This window comes from Fonsecaea monophora, assembly GCF_001642475.1.
Source record: "Fonsecaea monophora strain CBS 269.37 chromosome Unknown Scaff21, whole genome shotgun sequence".
NCBI classification, from domain to species: domain Eukaryota; kingdom Fungi; phylum Ascomycota; class Eurotiomycetes; order Chaetothyriales; family Herpotrichiellaceae; genus Fonsecaea; species Fonsecaea monophora.
In genome coordinates this window covers 245660-263403 of record NW_019173952.1, presented here as the reverse complement: position 1 = coordinate 263403, position 17744 = coordinate 245660, and the positions used below count along the sequence as shown (strand labels likewise).

At 52.6% G+C, this 17744-nt stretch overlaps 6 protein-coding genes across 6 annotated transcripts; 3 read left to right on the top strand and 3 right to left on the bottom strand.

The window, feature by feature from the left end:
• Positions 1 to 428: 428 nt before the first annotated feature.
• On the bottom strand, positions 429 to 3140 carry AYO21_04026 (hypothetical protein; the record flags this gene model as incomplete). The annotated part of the gene is made up of 1 exon (XM_022653999.1): positions 429 to 3140. The coding sequence occupies one exon, from the start codon at positions 3138 to 3140 to the stop codon at positions 429 to 431; it is 2712 nt and encodes a 903-aa protein (XP_022513743.1).
• Positions 3141 to 6060: 2920 nt separating this feature from the next.
• AYO21_04025 (hypothetical protein) lies at positions 6061 to 8382 on the top strand (the record flags this gene model as incomplete). Its single annotated transcript, XM_022653998.1, has 1 exon — positions 6061 to 8382. The coding sequence occupies one exon, from the start codon at positions 6061 to 6063 to the stop codon at positions 8380 to 8382; it is 2322 nt and encodes a 773-aa protein (XP_022513742.1).
• A 451-nt stretch (positions 8383 to 8833) lies between these two features.
• On the bottom strand, positions 8834 to 9748 carry AYO21_04024 (hypothetical protein; the record flags this gene model as incomplete). The annotated part of the gene is made up of 1 exon (XM_022653997.1): positions 8834 to 9748. One exon carries the CDS (start codon positions 9746 to 9748, stop codon positions 8834 to 8836), a length of 915 nt encoding a protein of 304 aa, XP_022513741.1.
• Positions 9749 to 11975: 2227 nt separating this feature from the next.
• Positions 11976 to 13481, top strand: AYO21_04023 (hypothetical protein; the record flags this gene model as incomplete). Its single annotated transcript, XM_022653996.1, has 1 exon — positions 11976 to 13481. The coding sequence occupies one exon, from the start codon at positions 11976 to 11978 to the stop codon at positions 13479 to 13481; it is 1506 nt and encodes a 501-aa protein (XP_022513740.1).
• A 1414-nt stretch (positions 13482 to 14895) lies between these two features.
• On the top strand, positions 14896 to 16371 carry AYO21_04022 (hypothetical protein; the record flags this gene model as incomplete). Its single annotated transcript, XM_022653995.1, has 2 exons — positions 14896 to 15392; positions 15447 to 16371. The coding sequence occupies 2 exons, from the start codon at positions 14896 to 14898 to the stop codon at positions 16369 to 16371; spliced, it is 1422 nt and encodes a 473-aa protein (XP_022513739.1).
• Positions 16372 to 16452: 81 nt separating this feature from the next.
• AYO21_04021 (hypothetical protein) lies at positions 16453 to 17577 on the bottom strand (the record flags this gene model as incomplete). The annotated part of the gene is made up of 1 exon (XM_022653994.1): positions 16453 to 17577. One exon carries the CDS (start codon positions 17575 to 17577, stop codon positions 16453 to 16455), a length of 1125 nt encoding a protein of 374 aa, XP_022513738.1.
• Positions 17578 to 17744: the final 167 nt, after the last annotated feature.

Here is a 17744-nt window from a genome sequence, read left to right as displayed (position 1 = left end):
GAGAATCTCAGGAAGAAGCAGCAGATGGAGAACGAGACGAAGGGTGTTGGTGTTGGGCACAATACGACGGCGAGATGAATCATACAGAAATCAATTGCTAAATCGTCATCCATCTGGTTCGGCCGTGCTTTCTAGTTGTACAGCTCGTCAATTCATCCCAATCATCAGTCGTCAAGACATCAAGTTCGTGCCATAAATCTTCAGTGTCTCTGACCGAGCAAGAAATCAACACGCAGCGGAAACATCCTCCCAAAACGCCCAAACGAAAAGGAAATTCATAGCCACCAGGGCCCAAATAGCACAGTCGAACATGATATCGTGCAAACATGAAATGACGACCACATACTTGTCCATCAACACGATCCAGACGCAGGAAAACCAGCTCCACTGCCGACGGTGTGAGAACAGCATTCTGTTTGGAAAACATCTCAGACATCTCGGGAAAGGCTCGTATTGCTGGCTGGGAATCTCGAGTCTCCTTGTGAAATCACGTAAGCTCCAATGCTGCGTCGAAGGTCGGCCCGTCGCCGTTCTCTCTTCTCGTCCTCTTTACGTTGTTTGGCATTCAACAGCCTTTCTTGAATATTTTTAATCCCTACCAAGGAGATATGCAACCGCAGTGCCGAGCCAGACAACTTGTGTAGTTTACGGCTCGCTTGCAACCTAGCGAGACTGGAATGGCTGGATTGTTTCACAATCCCTCTCTTCTGCTTGCGTCGCTGCGATATTCGTCGGATCAGGGATACTGGACCCATTATGACCGTCCTCTCCTGAGGCAATCCAAGAGAATTGTTCACGATTTCACGATCCAGAGACCGTTCCTGAGGTTGCGATTCAGGGCGAGCATTATCGACGTCGTCCCAAAAGGCGCGAGGCCGCCAGAATGGATGCAGGCTTCCATCGAGATCCTGATCAGCCTTGCGATTGCGCGCGTTTTTAAGGCTCAAATTGCGTGAAATGGAGCTCATCAATGATTCGGACCGTCGTCGAGAACCGCCAGGCCGTTGAACAGTATCGATTCTGTCTTCCCCCAACTGCTTCTTGACTTCCTCATCAGCAGGAGTGGGTGGAATCAGCTTGAATTGTGGTGGCTCAGGCGGCTGTCGAGGGTTGCGCAACGGTGACTCTACTTCGATTTCTGGAAGTTTTTGCTTCTGTACCTCCTGGACCGCTTTTGACTCCGCTACAGGAAACGGTTCAATGAGCTGCACAGAATAGTTATTGTGGGGGAAGTAGTTGATCGCCCGCGCTTCATTGATCTCAGGAGATCCTGACTGGAAAGAAGGTTGTGAGAAGGGTGTGTCGAAGATAGATGGTGGTCGGAGTGCCGCCCATTCCTTTGTTCCGGGCATCACCAAACCTAGCGGGTTTGATATTGCCTCACCTTCGCCAGCAGAAACACCTTTCAGATTGCTCGGAAGCGTGGAGGATTGCGGCTTAGAAGTCCCCGAAGATCTGTCGAGTCGCTGATTTCCATCTATAACCTCCCAGTCTCTCAGGCTATTGACAAGTCGTTCCGATTCCATCCTGTCCAAGGTCTTGCGTAAGTCCTTCTCGGCTTGTTGTCTGCGTACGTGCAGATGCTCTGAAGTGATAGAGTTGGCTCGTGACGTGCTTCTGGATGTAGGTGCTGACAGTGAGGAGCTACGAGGAGGTATCAGAGGGGCTTGGTGTTGTTCCCTACCACGGTCAGAAGACTCAGAAAACGCCCTTTTGTGTTGCCAGGAAGAGGGTGGGTTGTCGGACGTCTTGCGAAATTGAGAAGGTCCAGAACTGTTCGAAAGCGATTGCCGCTGACTGGTGTGAGCAGATGAACTCAAGGAGGAGCTTCTCTCCGGAATCACTGCCACGCGAATCACTTCAGTCTTGGGGAGCACCGCGCTTGATGCCAGGCTGTAAGATCTCGATACTTCAGATCCAAAACTCCAGCGATTTTGATTGCTCAGTCTCGCCTTTTTGTGAACAAGACGATGAGGTGAGTCTGAAGCGGAATTCATAGAGTTCCTGTTCGACGCTGGCAAGGGTGAGCTTACAGAACGAAGGGATTGGTGCTTGCTGACATGGCGCAACGTCGTTTTTCGTCGCGGCAAAGAGTTTTGTTCGAAGACGTATGCTTCCACAGTCGAAGTTGTAGAGATACCCGAAAAACGTCGATTGTCATCGACTTCCACTTGTCGATCTCTGGCTACTTCATCATCGATTGGCACGGAATTGTTCCACCCGATGATGTTTGCAAACTTCTCAGTCGATGCCGATGGATCCTGGCTCTGCGCCTCCAAAAGCCTTTCGCGTAAACTCTTGCCCCGTTTCAAATCGGACTGGACAGTGCTGTGCCGAACAAGATGAGTTGATTCGGTTTCCTCAGCTAGAGACAATTGAGGGGGGTCAAGATGTGTGCGGATTTCCTCGTTGTCGAAAAGTGCGTCGCCACTCAATCCCGATGTCTGATTCTGAGGGTACGCCTCTGGCACCCCATGGGTCTTACTGGGATTCACATGCGAATGATCGACTAAAGGTTCTGGAGACTGACTGACAGCAGTGTGTACTCCGTAAAGCTCGGCCAGAGGTGATCTAGGCAAAGAGCTGTGTCGCAGACGATGGGAAGCTGCTCCAAACCTGTCAATGGAACTCAATGGCCATTTGAAGCCATTATCCGGGCGTGGCGTATAAGGATCAGATTCTCCTTCTGACGTGAAGTCTTCATTAGCGGTCTTGAAGGATTCTGCATGCGTTGAGGCTATGGATGGTTGTGGGTCTAGCAATGGGCGCCGGGGAAGTGCCCCGTAACGTTCCCGAGGAGGAGTGTTGTCAGGGGTCGGCGGGCTGTTCTGGTTTATGGGCGTCACCAAGCTGGATCTAAACACAGCAGCATCTGAAGATGAAGCCGCCTCTTCTGGTGCCGATGGGCTGGTTTCATTATTTGCGCCAGGGGGTGTAGGAGGGAGGTTTGGTGAGGTAGGTAAGACCGTAGACACAGAGTGGTAAGAGTGTTCTTCCGGCTGGTGGTCAGCAACATCCTGCGCTGAGATGCGGTAAAGGGTTCTGAGGTTGGTCGAGCCGGCTCTGGATCCATTGCGAAAGGGTAGCGAGCTGGAGGCTGAAGGAGGAGATTGACCCGGGGCATCTCTGGCCGGCCCCATAATGGTGTATTCGATGGTCCTCCCCATCCGAGAACGGATTTATAGCATTGAAAGAGTCTCAATGGTTCCACCTTTTCATTGCGACATATGGCCACGGGGGCAGAGCGAAATCTGCGGTTGCACCTCAGGGCATGGGGAGGCGGTTCGGATATTCAGGAGGACGTTTTGAGAGTGAAGACAGGGGGACCTCGGAGCTTTGAAGGATTCGTGAGGCGTGACGAATGGCTGGGTGCGTGACGCGAAGTGCGACAGGTCCGCAGCTGCTGGTGCGCAGGAGTTCAAGACTGTCTGCCGTTGCGGTTAGGAGGAATCATTCAGTCAATTGGCTCCCACATCGATCGGTAGGCGCTATAGACCGACCGCCGGTAGATTACTATGTGGATGAGAGCCTCTGGTTCGAAGATACAGCGTCTTGGGCTAGATCTGCCGCCGAGGAGCAGTCGAGGCCTTTGACAGAAGTATTGACAAGCGCCTGACGGGGATTGTCTGCTCGTACAGACACGGGCGACGTCGAGCGAGGAAGGTGCGTTGCGACCGCCTTGGACAAGGTAACGGTGAGTGAATACGAGATATGTCGGCGGATACCAAGCCTTGTGAAGTGAGCCGAAGATTGAATATTGGATTCAAATAGTGATGCGAAAGGTGAAGAGAGAAACGACGAAGACCAGGATCTGGGAAGAGAAGCTGGACGAATCGCAGCTGAGCAGCGACGGCGGCTGAATGATGAAGGGCAGCTCAGCCGAAGTCACACAGGATTCAGGTACAGCTCCATCATCCTCAGTCTTCACTCTGCGCCCATCATTCATCGTGCAGCAACCTCCTTTTGATCCCTTTTGATCCCTACCATGATTTCGGTGTGCATTAACCCCTGAATTCCTCCTCCCAGTACGTGCGCATTGATGAGAGCCGCCGGAAATAAAAGTGTATCTCCTAGTACTACCATTAATACCCTCACCCCTTGGGGCGACCGAAGCATGATTTCATTCGCATTCCCTCTCCGTCACTCGCCACATTCCGTGGTGCACACGGTTGGGTCTCAGCTTCAGCCCCAAGGCACAGACAAGGGGGGCCAGAAACAATTGTGTACAAACACCACAACCGCGTGCCTCTATGGATTTGCGCAGGGCTGCATACACGACTGCTGTCAGATGCTCACCGCAGTTCGAACGTCTGCCAGCCCAAGTATGCGTGTGAATTTCCTTTCCGCGCTGACTCTTCAGCCTCTCAAAAGGATACTTTTCCCTCTCAGTTCCCAACATCTATGGTTGTCCACACTCCCTCCAATTCATGATGTCTTCGCGACACGTTATACCTCTCCGTCTTTCCTTTGTATTCGTTCTTTTTCCTTGCCCCCGAGTCCTTACATCCTCTGTCCCTCCAATCATTGAACCTGACCCCGGCCCTCTCTCCTTTCTCGAACTTGTCCAGGAAACGTTTTATCGAATTATTGAAATAGGATTTGTCAAAGGCATCCTTATTTCATTGTTGGTTCTGGGCAGTCTCGTCTGCCTCCTCATCGGTGCTTTGGGTGGCCTGGCTGTCTATCTTAGGCACCATGATACAAAGTTATGGGAAGGACATGGGGAGCTCTACGTCTTCGAGGGTGGGAAGGACGAGGACGAGGAAGTGGATATTTCTTGCGTTAAAAACAACTCGAAGAGATCCGGTCTGCGATATAGCGACAAGTCGCAATTGCAAAGTCAAAGCCGAACTTCTCGCTACCTTTCGTCCAACCTTTCGGTACCCGTAACAAGGATCAGCATCTATGGCTCACCGCGGCGGATGTCAACCACAAAGAGTGATCCATCCGCGAAACCTTGGACAACGCGAGGTTCGGTGCAAAATGCTATCGGACCGCTCCGCTCCGCCCTCTCCAGGTCTCCACCATTGTTGAAGGGATCTCCACGGGGGCAGCTTCCTCTGTCCAGCGAGACCAGGTCAAGGAGAATAAGCATGAGCTCGACTTCTCCAACCCCAAAATCCGTTCGCTGGGCTGATGAGATTCAGATGACAACAGCGGAAATCAGCTTTTCACGAGAACGGGCGACATCAGCTAAGGCCGGTTCAGGTTCTCATATCGCGAAAGACACTAGATCATGCGGTATCGATGGTCAGGCTCTTGACATTGGCGATGCGTTACCTGACAGCTCCTCGCCCACCTACCGCATGTTCTGCCTCTCTCAGACGCCTCAACATACAACTACTTTCTCGAAGATGTGCATTCAGTCGCAGGATACGGGACACCCATCCGACAGAGCAATGTCGATGAAACTGGAAGGCGATACCTTTTGACTGGCATGTGGAGGGTTCAAGACAAATTCGAAACGGTGACTGTCAAACGCAGAAGATCATTCTCGCTCACAAGATGGAATTCCGACGTGAGGATTGCTTCAGAGGGGGTCGTTAGTGGAGAATGCTCTTGAGGCTGTGGCATTCGGTCTGTTCTTGCGCTCGTTCTAGCAGATATGTATGAGTAGTTTTCTTGCTCCACGGCAGCCAGACTTCATGTACAGTCACTGCACAGAGTCCAGCACAGAGCGTCTGGCAGGAAATGCTAACGCTTGGTCAAGACCAAGTGAATCAACTCCTCGCAGCTCGATTCCTGTTATGGTCATCTCTCTGATCTATCAAGCGGAGGCGTTGACGCTTGTTCTGAGTAACAGCCCTCTTGTGCCTATGGCCTCTGAATTAAGAGCTACAACATCGCCAGGCCAACACTTTTGGCCGATGTTCTATATCTTTGATCTAGGAAAACTTCTCAAAATTAAAAAAGAAAATTATGTATATTTAAAGAGACCGAGAAGCCCCATCGAGGGCACTTGGGCTCGCTTAGAACTGACTAGTGTTGGAGTTTTCAATCACTTCAGAATCACCCGCCGAAGAGAGTGATGACAGCGGTTCTACCCACGAACGAATCTCGATGAGGATTCGCAGGGGATTCAATGCTCGAGAACTTCTTGCTTCTCTGGCATCAGACTCGCGGGCGTACCAGTACCAGCCCCTCCCTTCGCCTACATCTATCCGCTTACTCGAGGTCCATTCGGCTTCGGCTTCGCCTGAAAGCGGCGCGAGCATAGGAGTCTCACTGCGCACGTTTTCCGTCGACGATGCCCCTCCGTTCCATGCCTTGTCTTACACATGGGGCTATCCGTTGATCCCAGAGTCTCGCCCGTCGCGGAGCAGCAATTGGCGCCGCCTCGCGTTCCTCCAGCGCGTGCAGGCGAGAGCTCCTCGTCTTCTAGATCCGGATGGCCACGGAGGACTTGTGACCAGCACTGGGACACCATCTGGCCCGAGACCGCAAGCCGCGAGTCTCCCAGGACTTCGTACCAAGATCACGGAAAACACGCCATGTTTCCCTGTCAAGTGCGAGGGTCGCAATCTACGCGTCACGGCGAATCTGCACGATGCCCTCGCCATGCTGGCCGGTCGCAATCTTAGGGAACCGGACAGTCTTGCGGCGGGGCCCAACTACATTTGGGTGGACGCCCTGTGCATCCACCAAGCTTCGCTTGCGGAGCGAAACCAGCAGGTGAACCTGATGGCGGACATCTTCAAGGCGGCCCAAGGTGTGGTTGTGTGGCTCGGTGAAGAGGACGACTTTACCCAGGACGCGTGCACCGTAGTGGAAAGAATCGCCGCGGTCCCGCGAGAGGCGTGGCCTACTGTTCCTTATACGGGATTTTACGACGAGACCGGCTCATGCTATCGAGAGCTGGGGATCGAGCCGCTGAGCTATCAGAACTGGCTTGGTCTGATCGCATTCATGAACCGCCCCTGGTTTTCGAGATGCTGGGTGGTCCAGGAGCTGGCACTTGCGAGAAATGCCACGGTCATCTGTGGAAGTCGAGTGCTACAATGGGAGCAACTGGCCAAGACGATCGAATTCATCCGTGCAACGAAGTGGTATCATCACTTATCGACCAAGAAGATGCGGCATATTCGTGCGCTCAGCCGGAATTCAGGAGCATACAGAAAGCTGCTGGCAAGCAATACCAGATTCAGCCTCGCGCCTGTCTACCTCAACAGTACAAGGAATGTTCTGCAGTCGCGTTCCCAGAAAGACAAAGGTGCGGGCCCGTCGCTGAGGATGCTGGTCGACACGCATAGGTATACTGCCGCGACTGATCCCCGCGATAAGGTGTACGCCTTTCTCAGTCTGTCCAACTCGACAAAGTCACCCTCAGAGAACACACCCATGGAGATTAAGCCAAACTATCATACTCCAGTGCGCCAAGTATACACAGAAGCTGCATGCACTCTTATCCGGGCCGCTCAAAATCTGAATTTGTTATCCCATGTGCAAGATCGATCGTTGACCAAGATCAAAGGTCTTCCGACCTGGGTTCCAGACTACTCTGTACCTCTTACGCCATATCCGCTTGAATTCCGGGGGAAATGCAACTGGTCTGCTTGTGGCGACGTGAAATGGACACCTCCAGATGACGAGACAACATTGCGTCGTGGCTTTTTGCCAGTACAAGGTTTCCACATTGATACCATCGCCGAGAAAGCCATCATGCCACATGAAGCGACAGATGCTGGCCAGCCATGGGCCAGTATTGTGGATCTAGTTTTCCACCTCCCGAATCCCTACCGTGTGCCATCAGTCCGAGGGCCCCCTATCTCACGCCTCGACGTCCTCTGGCGGACGCTGACCACAAACACATACTCTCGCCAACATCCGGCTCCGTCTGCGTGTGGAGGCATGTTCATTGACTATATCCTCAATCTGCAGATACGCCACCGGTTAGCTCCCTGGTCGTCGCATGACACCGATTTCCAGCCACACCAAACACCGATCTCGACTCTTACCAACCCTAATTGGCACGGTCTGTTGGCGTCCGAGCCGGAAGACTCTGCGTACAATCTCCCTTTCTATCGCGGTCGATTGACCGCATTGGTAGAGAACATGTTGTCCAGCGATTCATATTCACCACTTGACCTTGCCCAATTGCATCATGATATTGGGTATGGGTCGGGGAAATTGCGAAGGCTGTTCCGGACAAAGGGCTTGTCTCTTTTGGGAACTGGATCGCGGTCTCTTCGGGTGGGTGATGAGGTTTGGATTCTAGGTGGTGGTAAAGTGCCATACGTTCTTCGTCCTGTCAATGGCAGGGCAGATGGCGAAGGGTTGGGTGACAGAACCCATCGTTTGGTGGGCGAGGCATACGTCCACGGCCTGATGCACGGCAATCCTCGCCGGTTTAAATTGGACATGTTGGAAACGGTCTTGGTTTGATCCCGCTCGTCCCATGAACTTCTGTTTTCCCAAACAGAACCAACCCATCGAAACATTCTTGTAAATAAAAGGGAGTTGCCGACATATATGGATATATCGCGGAAGATGTTTGTTGGAATTTGTACATAGTATTCTAATGGAAATAGTCAGCATCAGCTTACATAGGAAGAGATGGGACATCAAAGCGAGAATCAAGTGTACATCAGAACAATTGAGATGATATGTTGGTGGCTGGTTGTTTTAGGCATTGCGTTCAATTCACCGTGGGTTGCATGACAATCCAACGGCTGAAATAGAAAGCTTCTCTGGCCCCAGCGGCCTCGTCATTGAGCAAGATGGAGCCGGAGGCTAGCGCGGTAAGAACTTACTTGTTCAGAGCCATGGAATGCTCCATGCTTTGTAGCGGGACGTTGTTGCATCGTCAGCGACCATAACGGCCACACCAGAGAGATCAGCCTGCGCTGATTTCCAGTTTCCCCCTCCTCGCCCTCATCTCCTCGACTTTCTTTTTGTCCTCCTCGAACCGCTTCACCATCTCCTCTTGCTCCTGCTTCCGTTTCTCGCGCATCTGGAAGCGATAAAAGTCCTCGAAAGCTGTGGCTTTCTCTTTGTGTCTTTCCGCCGATTCCTTAGCTTCGTCCACCCGTGCACTACCTCTTGATCCTCGTGTGACAGTAATGAAGCCATCGTCGTCGGGGACTGCGCGTTTGCGTGCGTTTTCGCGAGACCGCGACTCTTCAAGCTGGGCGTAGGCAGTCATGTATGCGTTGACTGAGCGCAGAAGGTCCTTGCGCGAGGGGTATTGTAGTGATTTGTGGTGTTCGTATCTTGGCAGCCCGAGGCGTGGCGCCTCGTTGAACCCGGCGTCTTCCATGTCTTCCCACGCGATCGGCGTGCCCGCCTTTGCGGCTCGTTGGGCACTTTTGAGCGTGAGTTCCATGCTAGGTTTGTCCACAAAAACAACAATCGCAGACGCGCCACTCTTGTGGATTTCCCTGTCGAACACGCGTGGGAGGGAGTACGTGTCCAGTCCAGCCTCGATTTCTTCAGCGGTCATTCTTTTGCGCTTCCGACTTGATTTCGTTGCGGAGGCGGGTTGTCCGTCTGGAGCATTCTCGGAGAAGTGCACTTTCTGTATGCGTCCGCCTTGAAGCTGCGTCGTGAATAGATGTCTCAGGGACTTTTCGGTAGCGCATACGGGCACGTTGACCAAGAACAAAGATCTGGGTGTGTCTTCGTCGGGGATTTTGGGGTCGTGAGGTTTCAGGTAGAGGTGGTGGGTGGCTGTTCGGGGGAAAGATGTTGTTCTAGGCAATTCCAAAGGCAGAGCGACACAGCCGCCTACCTCGCGGGGAGTCCTTCCCATGGTGAAGATATTGTCCTTTGTGGACTACACAATCACCAACGCAATCTCGAACTTTTTTTATGAGTTGGAGAAAACTGCACAATGTGGGGATGGTGAGAGAGCCTTGAATGACAGCATATGACGGTCATACAAGTAGTTGTGTCACAACAAGGCTTGGTATTGCCAAGGCTATGCTGCTCCACTGCCCCAGACTCGCTACCTCGCGTGCTCACTCGCGGGGTGCTCCAATACCCCTCCATCGAAGACAAGACGTATGTGCCTCTGTTGACGCTTGTTGTCTCATGCTGACGGCTTGAATCGAGACTAGAACTGGAATGCATCCTCGGTACCTAGCCACCAACTACCTTCTCCACAACATGGCATCCACCGTTCTATCCGCCAGCTCTCATTGACTTCATGTCATTCTCGCAACTGACGCCAATGATGGCCATGCTGTCAGTCTGAACCATGTCATCAGCATTGAGCTGACATACCGTCGCCATAGATCTCGGGGCAAAGGGCTTGGCTATTCGATCTTCACTGGAATATCTTCAGCAACCACGAGCCGTGTCTCAGTCTTTGTATGTTAATTGCGCACTAGCTCGCCGTCGATGGTGTCTGTGGCTCCATTAATCGACTGATGTAGGGTTGTATCTTTGTGGAACCAGCAGACTTCTATGTTAGTATTCATCCTCGCGGTGCTCTCTGTCCAGTTCCTTCTTTTGACTGCGAGATTCCTTCCGCGGGAACACTCCGTGCTATTTTCGCGGAGTTATTGATGGCCATTACATATGACGAATAGCGATGGGACAAAAAGACCCCAAACCTGAGACACAACACCCTCACATGTGAGAAAGAAACGGCTGGAGTAAGTAGCCCTGGCTGCTCAAGACATCTTCACCTTCGAAGAAGATCGAGGGGGTCTTGATGCAAATACACCAGCGTAGAAAGCGTGAATTGGCTCTGAATGGCTTGTAAAACTTTCTCTTGGGGGCAGGAGAGGGGCCTTGTTCGCTTTTGGATTTCTACTGAAAGAGAACCTAAATATGACTTGATGGTATCTGTTGCGCCAACATAAAACCGTAAATACCTTTGCATTTCCTCTGAACCCTCTTTTCTAACGTTTCTGGTAAAGGCTACTGGGGCAATGGGGACTTCCTGTCAGCGGAACTTGTCGGAGGAACAGAATCATTTCTCAGATGCCAGGACTGGAGAGTGCGCCAAAAAGCCTCGGATCCAGGACACGGAAGTAAGTAGGCTTCAAACGATTTGTGTGAGATAGAAATGTCGGGAATAATATGATGGGCAAAACTCACCGAGGCCGGGAATATTCCGATATCAGCATGCCGTATAAATAAAGAACACTGGACGAGTTCCAGTACTGGCTAAGAGTGCCCCACACTCGTACCTATTTCAGTCTGTATGGATTTATGTGCTCAGGCTAGCCTGGATAGGTATTAAACAGTGATATAATTGGACAACCCTGAAAATGCTACAAGTATAGTAGTCAGCTACAAGTAGGAAGTACTGGCAACGCCACTATACCTAAGTCTGCAATACCGTTCTACGTGGAAGTACCGAGCATCGCATTGACAACCCAAGAGCGACCCGGTAGTGTCCAGTCTCCTCAACATCAATATTGTCGCTATAGCTTTCCACGTGAACATTGGCATCAACATCGGCCTCTGACAGAATTGCTCCGGAAGGAGGGGTAAGGACTCCCCAAGGAACGGACCAATTCGGGCCAGATACGTAAAAGCTCATGGATTTGAACAAGCATGTCGACAAGGCTGGGGACCCTTGAAGTTCCTGGCAAAAAAATAGTTGTCTGGGCAGTAGCCATTACTTGAATCATACAGATCTCGACTATTCACTCTCCACATCTACTCTTGCCTCTCATTGAACACTTCTTGCAGGGTGGATGATTCCCATGTACCGCCCCTCTGCATGTACACCATCTTTTCCTGAAATAGTCGAACTCTACCACAATCCACCTCTCTGTAGGGTGGCCATAGAGTGGTCAGCAATGTCTCACATCCTTTCAATGCAATCCTGAAGAATCAGTATAAGTCACCTTCGTTTCCAGAAACTCCCATTCCTCATCTTTCGCTCTGTCCACAAAGAATCAATCAAAGACGTTCCCTGGTTGCTGTCTCACCCGATACATTCGCTCGTCTTCCGGCAGAATACTACCAATTGTTTTACTTCCCTTGTATACTTGAGGAGAATCTCTCAGTGATTCTACACAATGTTGGCTGGGTGCTCACTGTTGCTCGCGGTCCTGGCGGGATCTGCCTTGGGTCTGCCCCATCCGCATGAGCAGAAGAGAGATAAAACCGACTATCAAGAGTACAGCACTTCGACCTATAGCACGGCCTACTCGGAAGACAGCAAAGCTTCCACGTACTCTTCATCGGCATATACCTCCGCTTCCGCATACTCTTCACCAGCATACACGTCGACTTCCGCATACTCGCCAGCTTATACGTCCGCTTCCTCCTATTCTTCACCGGCGTACACATCCACATCGGCCTATTCATCCGCATATACGAGCACATCGGCATACTCGTCTGCGTACACTAGCTCCTCAGCATACTCACCCGTGTACACATCCACGTCAACCTACTCATCTCCAGCGTACACAAGCGCTTCGACATACTCGTCTGCATACACTAGCTCTTCACCTGTGTACGCATACAGCTCGTCATACTCCTCTCCAGCGTACACGACCAGCTCAAAATACTCTGAGTACACTTCCAGCTCCAGTTACTCCCCAGCGTATACGAGCACGTCAACATACTCATCCGTATACTCACCTGTGTACACCTCGAGTTCAACATACTCTGCGTACACGAGCAGTTCTTCGTATGTCTCTTATACCAGCTCCTCGACATACTCACCAGTATACACATCAAGCTCGGTATACTCGTCACCATACGCTTCCAGCTCAGCACACTCGTCGGTGTACACGTCCAGCTCAAAATACTCTTCCTATGTCACTTACTCTAGCTCCTCGACGTACTCGACATATTCTACCTACACCACCCCAGTCTATTCCACGAGTACGTACACATCTCCCTCCAAGTATACCACGTCGACGACGTACACTTCACCGGTGTACTCCTCATACACTACTACATCCGTCTACTCCTCATACACTTCACCTGCCTACTCATCGTATACTACTTCGGCCTACTCCTCATACTCTTCGCCTGTCTACTCTTCGTACACTCCGTCCTACTCCTCGTACACCTCATCGGCATACTCTTCATACACTTCACCTGCCTACTCCTCATACACTACGTCCGTGTACTCACCAGTCTACTCTTCGTACGCTACATCCACCTACTCGTCATACAGTGCCCCCGCCTACTCATCGTACAGCGTTCCCGTGGTCTACTCGACGACTTACTCGACCTGCCCTGCTCCCGAGACCACCACGAGCACAAAGACCGTCTACGCAACAGTGACCGAGACAAGTGCGTCGAAATACACCGCAACGTCCGTCTCGACGTACACATACACCGCCACCGTGACGTACACCACCAGCAGCGTGGTCTACTCCTGCACCCCAACCTACAGTAGCAGCTATGCGTACAGCAGCTCCAGCTCGAGCTACTACTCGACTCCGAGCTACAGTACGTCGTCGACCTACAGTACCTACACGACGCCAGCCTACACGACCACGTATAGCACCTCCAGCTACCCAGTCTACACCTCCTACACCACATCAAGCTACGGTTCTGGCTGGTAAGCCACAGACTGTACTTCCCGACAACCGAACTTGGGACGAGGAACGTAGTTCCCATCCAAAAAAAAAAAACAATACATTGAAAGTTTATGGCCGCTCGAAAGAAAAATTGTTCGGTATCTGTCGAGCTTTTTATGAAGACTAAAATCCCTTCCATAATGTCTAGGCAGGGATGGTCAAGCGTGAGCCGCTTGATTTCAGAGCACGCGATGTGGAATAATCAGTGTTCCGATGGATTGGATGAGCAGGTCGCCCATGCACTACGACAAAACAATGACACTCTCTTAATGTTTTCTCTACAATACATAGCTGGCCACGCTCCTTAGCAGCTCAAAAGAAATTGGGGGATAGAACCCCAGAGATAGTTGGACTTTTGCTAATATAGTTGTCTCAACCACCACAAAGTCTCACTCGCAGACAATGCTATTGGCTCATAGTCTCTACTCCTCATCACTTGCCTGGGCTGATGTTGGCATTCTTCTTCCTCGGGCCGGAGGCCGATGCCATGATCAAATACTGTCGGCTTCCCGAAGAAGATGTGCACTCCATGTTCCATCGATTCTGTTTCGGCAGGTTTCGTTCCGCCCATACCGTGCTTCGTATCAAAGCAGCCGGACTCGGCGTCGATGTTACAACTTCGAGAGACAAACCTTCCTGGGGCTTTCCACTACTGCGACTGAGTGTCAGCCTCGCTAAGAGGTCGCTCCGCTCCGAAATGCCGGGATGCCGGATTCCAGCACGCCTCATTGTGGCTCACATCGGGTGCGACCATGGCATGAGATTGGGGACTGACTTCTCCTGATGTTTTACTCGTGTATACCTAGAACGAAAAGCTCTCGGCCATGGTGATGCTGGAAGAGTCTGTACTGAACAAGGTCTTCCACCTAGCGGGGAGAAGAGACAGAAAGTAGATTGGACTTCACTCTGTGCGATCAGTACTTAATCAGTGTTCCACCGAATGATCCTATCTCGGTAGCAGTGAGAAGGACGACAGGCTTATAGTCATGTCTCTTTTATCTCCCGTTCCGCTACCCCCGCCCTCTTCTACTCTCGAGAAAGTGATGCTACCACCTCCAGCTTACTGGATTGTTATTGAAGGCTGATTGATGCACAGCAGCTTGTAGGACTGCCACCGTTTTGACGGCGATCGGGCCAGAAAGTGCCGACAAAGCTGTGCCGGAACTCAGGCGAGGCTCCCACACTGAAGTCGTCTCACTCCGAGAAGCCTCGTCTACCTCGGCCAACATGTAACCACCCAACGATCAGGTGGTTTGCTCGTTTTATCTTTGAGAAAACAAATTCCTCGTAAACTACACGGTTTTGAGGTGAGGTGCTAGATTCCTCCTTCCACGTCATTTTCAAGTTTTGTGTCTTTTGCAGCAAAGGTTTTCAGGCTTTACTTTCTCCAGCATCAACAATGGCGAACCCACCTGACAACCAAGCCTACGTGCTTGGAGTGGGTATGACGAAATTCATCAAGCCTCGAGGGCTGCGCGAGTATCCGGACATGGGCTACGAGGCCGGCGTCAAGGCCATGCTGGATGCGCAGATAAACTATGACGACGTCCAGCACGGGGTGGCCTGTTTCGCGTATGGCGACTCGACGTCGGGTCAGCGCGTCTTCTACCAGTTTGGCATGTCTACCATCCCCATCATCAATACGAGCAATGCCTGTGCGACAGGGTCCGTGGGCCTCTATTTGGCTCGGACTCTCGTGAGGAGCGGCAATGTGGACTGCGTCCTGGTGGTGGGCTTTGAGAAGATGCAGCCTGGAAGCCTGAAGAGTGTCTGGGGCGACCGACCCAGTTCCAGTGGACGTTTCGCCGCGAAGATGAGGGAACTAGTCGGCATCGAGAAACAGGCACCTTTGACGGCACAGTATTTCGCCAACGCGGGTCGGGAGTATATGCAAAAGTGAGTCTGGCTGTCCTGTCTCCCTCCGTCCCATTTTTTTTATTCTTGCCCCAGGCACTCAATGAATCAACTTACCAAAGAGACTCCCAGGTACGGCGCCACGGCAGAGGACTTTGCTGAGATTGGCCGCATCTCGCACGAACACTCTCAGCGCAACCCTTATGCGCAGTTCCGCCAGAAGTATTCTCTCCAGGAGGTCCTGGATTCGCCCAACATCTTTGCGCCCTTGACGAAACTCCAATGTAGTCCCACTAGTGACGGCGCCGCCGCAGCCGTGATCGTCTCGCAGAGATTCTTAGATGCCCGACCGCATCTGAAGAGCCAGGCGGTCTTGATGGCGGGACAGTCATTCCTGACGGACTCGGAAAAGGCTTTCCAGACAAGTGCCATTGAGCTTGTCGGCTACGATATGACCCAGCGAGCCGCTCGGGCCGCCATGACAGAAGCCGGGATCAGGCCGGACGACGTCAAGGTCTGCGAGGTGCACGACTGCTTCTCCACCAATGAGCTGGTGGTCGTGGATGCTCTGGGGTTCTGTGAACCTGGCAAGGCCCACGAGATGGTCCGCCGAGGCGACATCACCTACGGTGGGAAGGTGGTGGTGAACCCGTCAGGCGGCTTGATCTCCAAAGGACACCCCATCGGGGCGACAGGTTTGGCACAATGCGCCGAATTGACCTGGCAGCTGCGTGGATGGGCCAACAATCGCCTAGTAGACGGGACGTCGGTGGCGCTGCAGCATAACCTGGGCCTCGGAGGCGCTGTGGTCATCAACATCTACAAGCGCGCCGATGGCCAGGTCAACCGGAAAGTAGGTAGCGAGGAAATCGCACGGACCAGCTGGTTAGGCTACAATCCTGCGGTCGAGGCCCGGGGCATCACAGACCAGGACGCCGACAAGGCCAGGAGCAAGAAACACCGGAATGATTTCGCTTTGGGGGATACCCGAGAGAGGCTGGGTGCTCAGGCCCACTTGTAGATATTGGATCGGACTGAATACACCTCATATCAGAATTTAGATGTGACGACTCTACACCTACCAGAATAACGTCCTGACTGCCTATAGTTTACTGTGGCTTTGACGTTGGAATAATCTCGCCACGCCTTCTTGCACGCACGTAGCGACCAAAGTGCCCCGATGGCTCCAGATCCGTCCCGCCACCAGACCTCTTTCGTGGCCGGCCCAGGGGCTCTCCATCTCGAACAGGAGCCACTCGTCGGCGCGAAAGTGCCGTGGCTCATGGAAGAAGATGGTGTGATCGAGAGTCGCCATCGTTTCCACCCGTTGGTCGTTCCGGGGGGCGTCTTGGTTGTCGTCGCGCTCCTCTTTGGCCAGCCAGTCAAAATACGCCTGCGCGGCCGCAGGGTTTGATCCTGCAGCGGCGGCGGCGGTCTCTGTCCTCGCCAGCATGGGGTGCGGTGACGACAGGCCAGAAAAGCGAGAAGCATTGTGGACGCGATAGGCGGTGCCGATGAAGTAGTTGTCGCTCATGTAGGCCAACGCCGCGACGTGCGCCCGATGTCCATCCTGCGAGCCGGGACCAACTCCCCTGTCATCGCCGTCAGGAGGGGATCTCTCCCCAATTTTGCCACGGGCTCGCACCCACTGCCGAGCTCTTCGCTCATGGGGTAGTAGACCTTTACTTTCCAGACGAGAGCGCACACAGTCACACGGACGATCTGGGTCCGCTTGACCCGCGGCAGACTGTGAGTGGGCCTCAAGGTCGTCAGGAGGCGGAGTCTCGTCGTCCGGCATTGACGATGCATGTTCAAGTGACTTGGCCCCAGTCCTTTCCCGAGTAAAGCTGGCGGTCGCCGAGGCGACGAGTCTCTGCTTCTGTCTCGCGCGGACGACTCGAGTGGTGAAAGTTGATCCATCGCGAACTCTCTCCACGTGGTAGACGATTGGAGCGTCGACAGTCGCGGCATTCAGGAAATGGCAATGTATGCTATGCACGGCAAATGCCGCGGGCACGGTCTCGTAGGCAGCCAGCAATGCCTGGGCGATGATCTGTCCGCCGTAAACCCCTCGAGCCCATGGTGGAAGCGTGAGGGGCGCTTTATTGGTGAAAACCTCTTCTCCGCCAGCAGAATCACTCCTCGCTCGTGAAAGAGAGAGCTCTCGCTCGATTGGGGACACGGACTGTGATCCTTTTCCAGAGCTTCTCGGCTCGATGGTTGACATGTCACCAGCGAGACAGGGCGAGTATTTTGTGGAACTCAAAATGGAACAAGGTGTCTGCCTTTCAAGAAGGTGTTTTGAACAGACAACAGGGTCGATTTATGCGGTCGTTATTGACCACGGCGGCAGCACATTTCACGTTTCAGATGCCGTCAACGATGATCAGAACG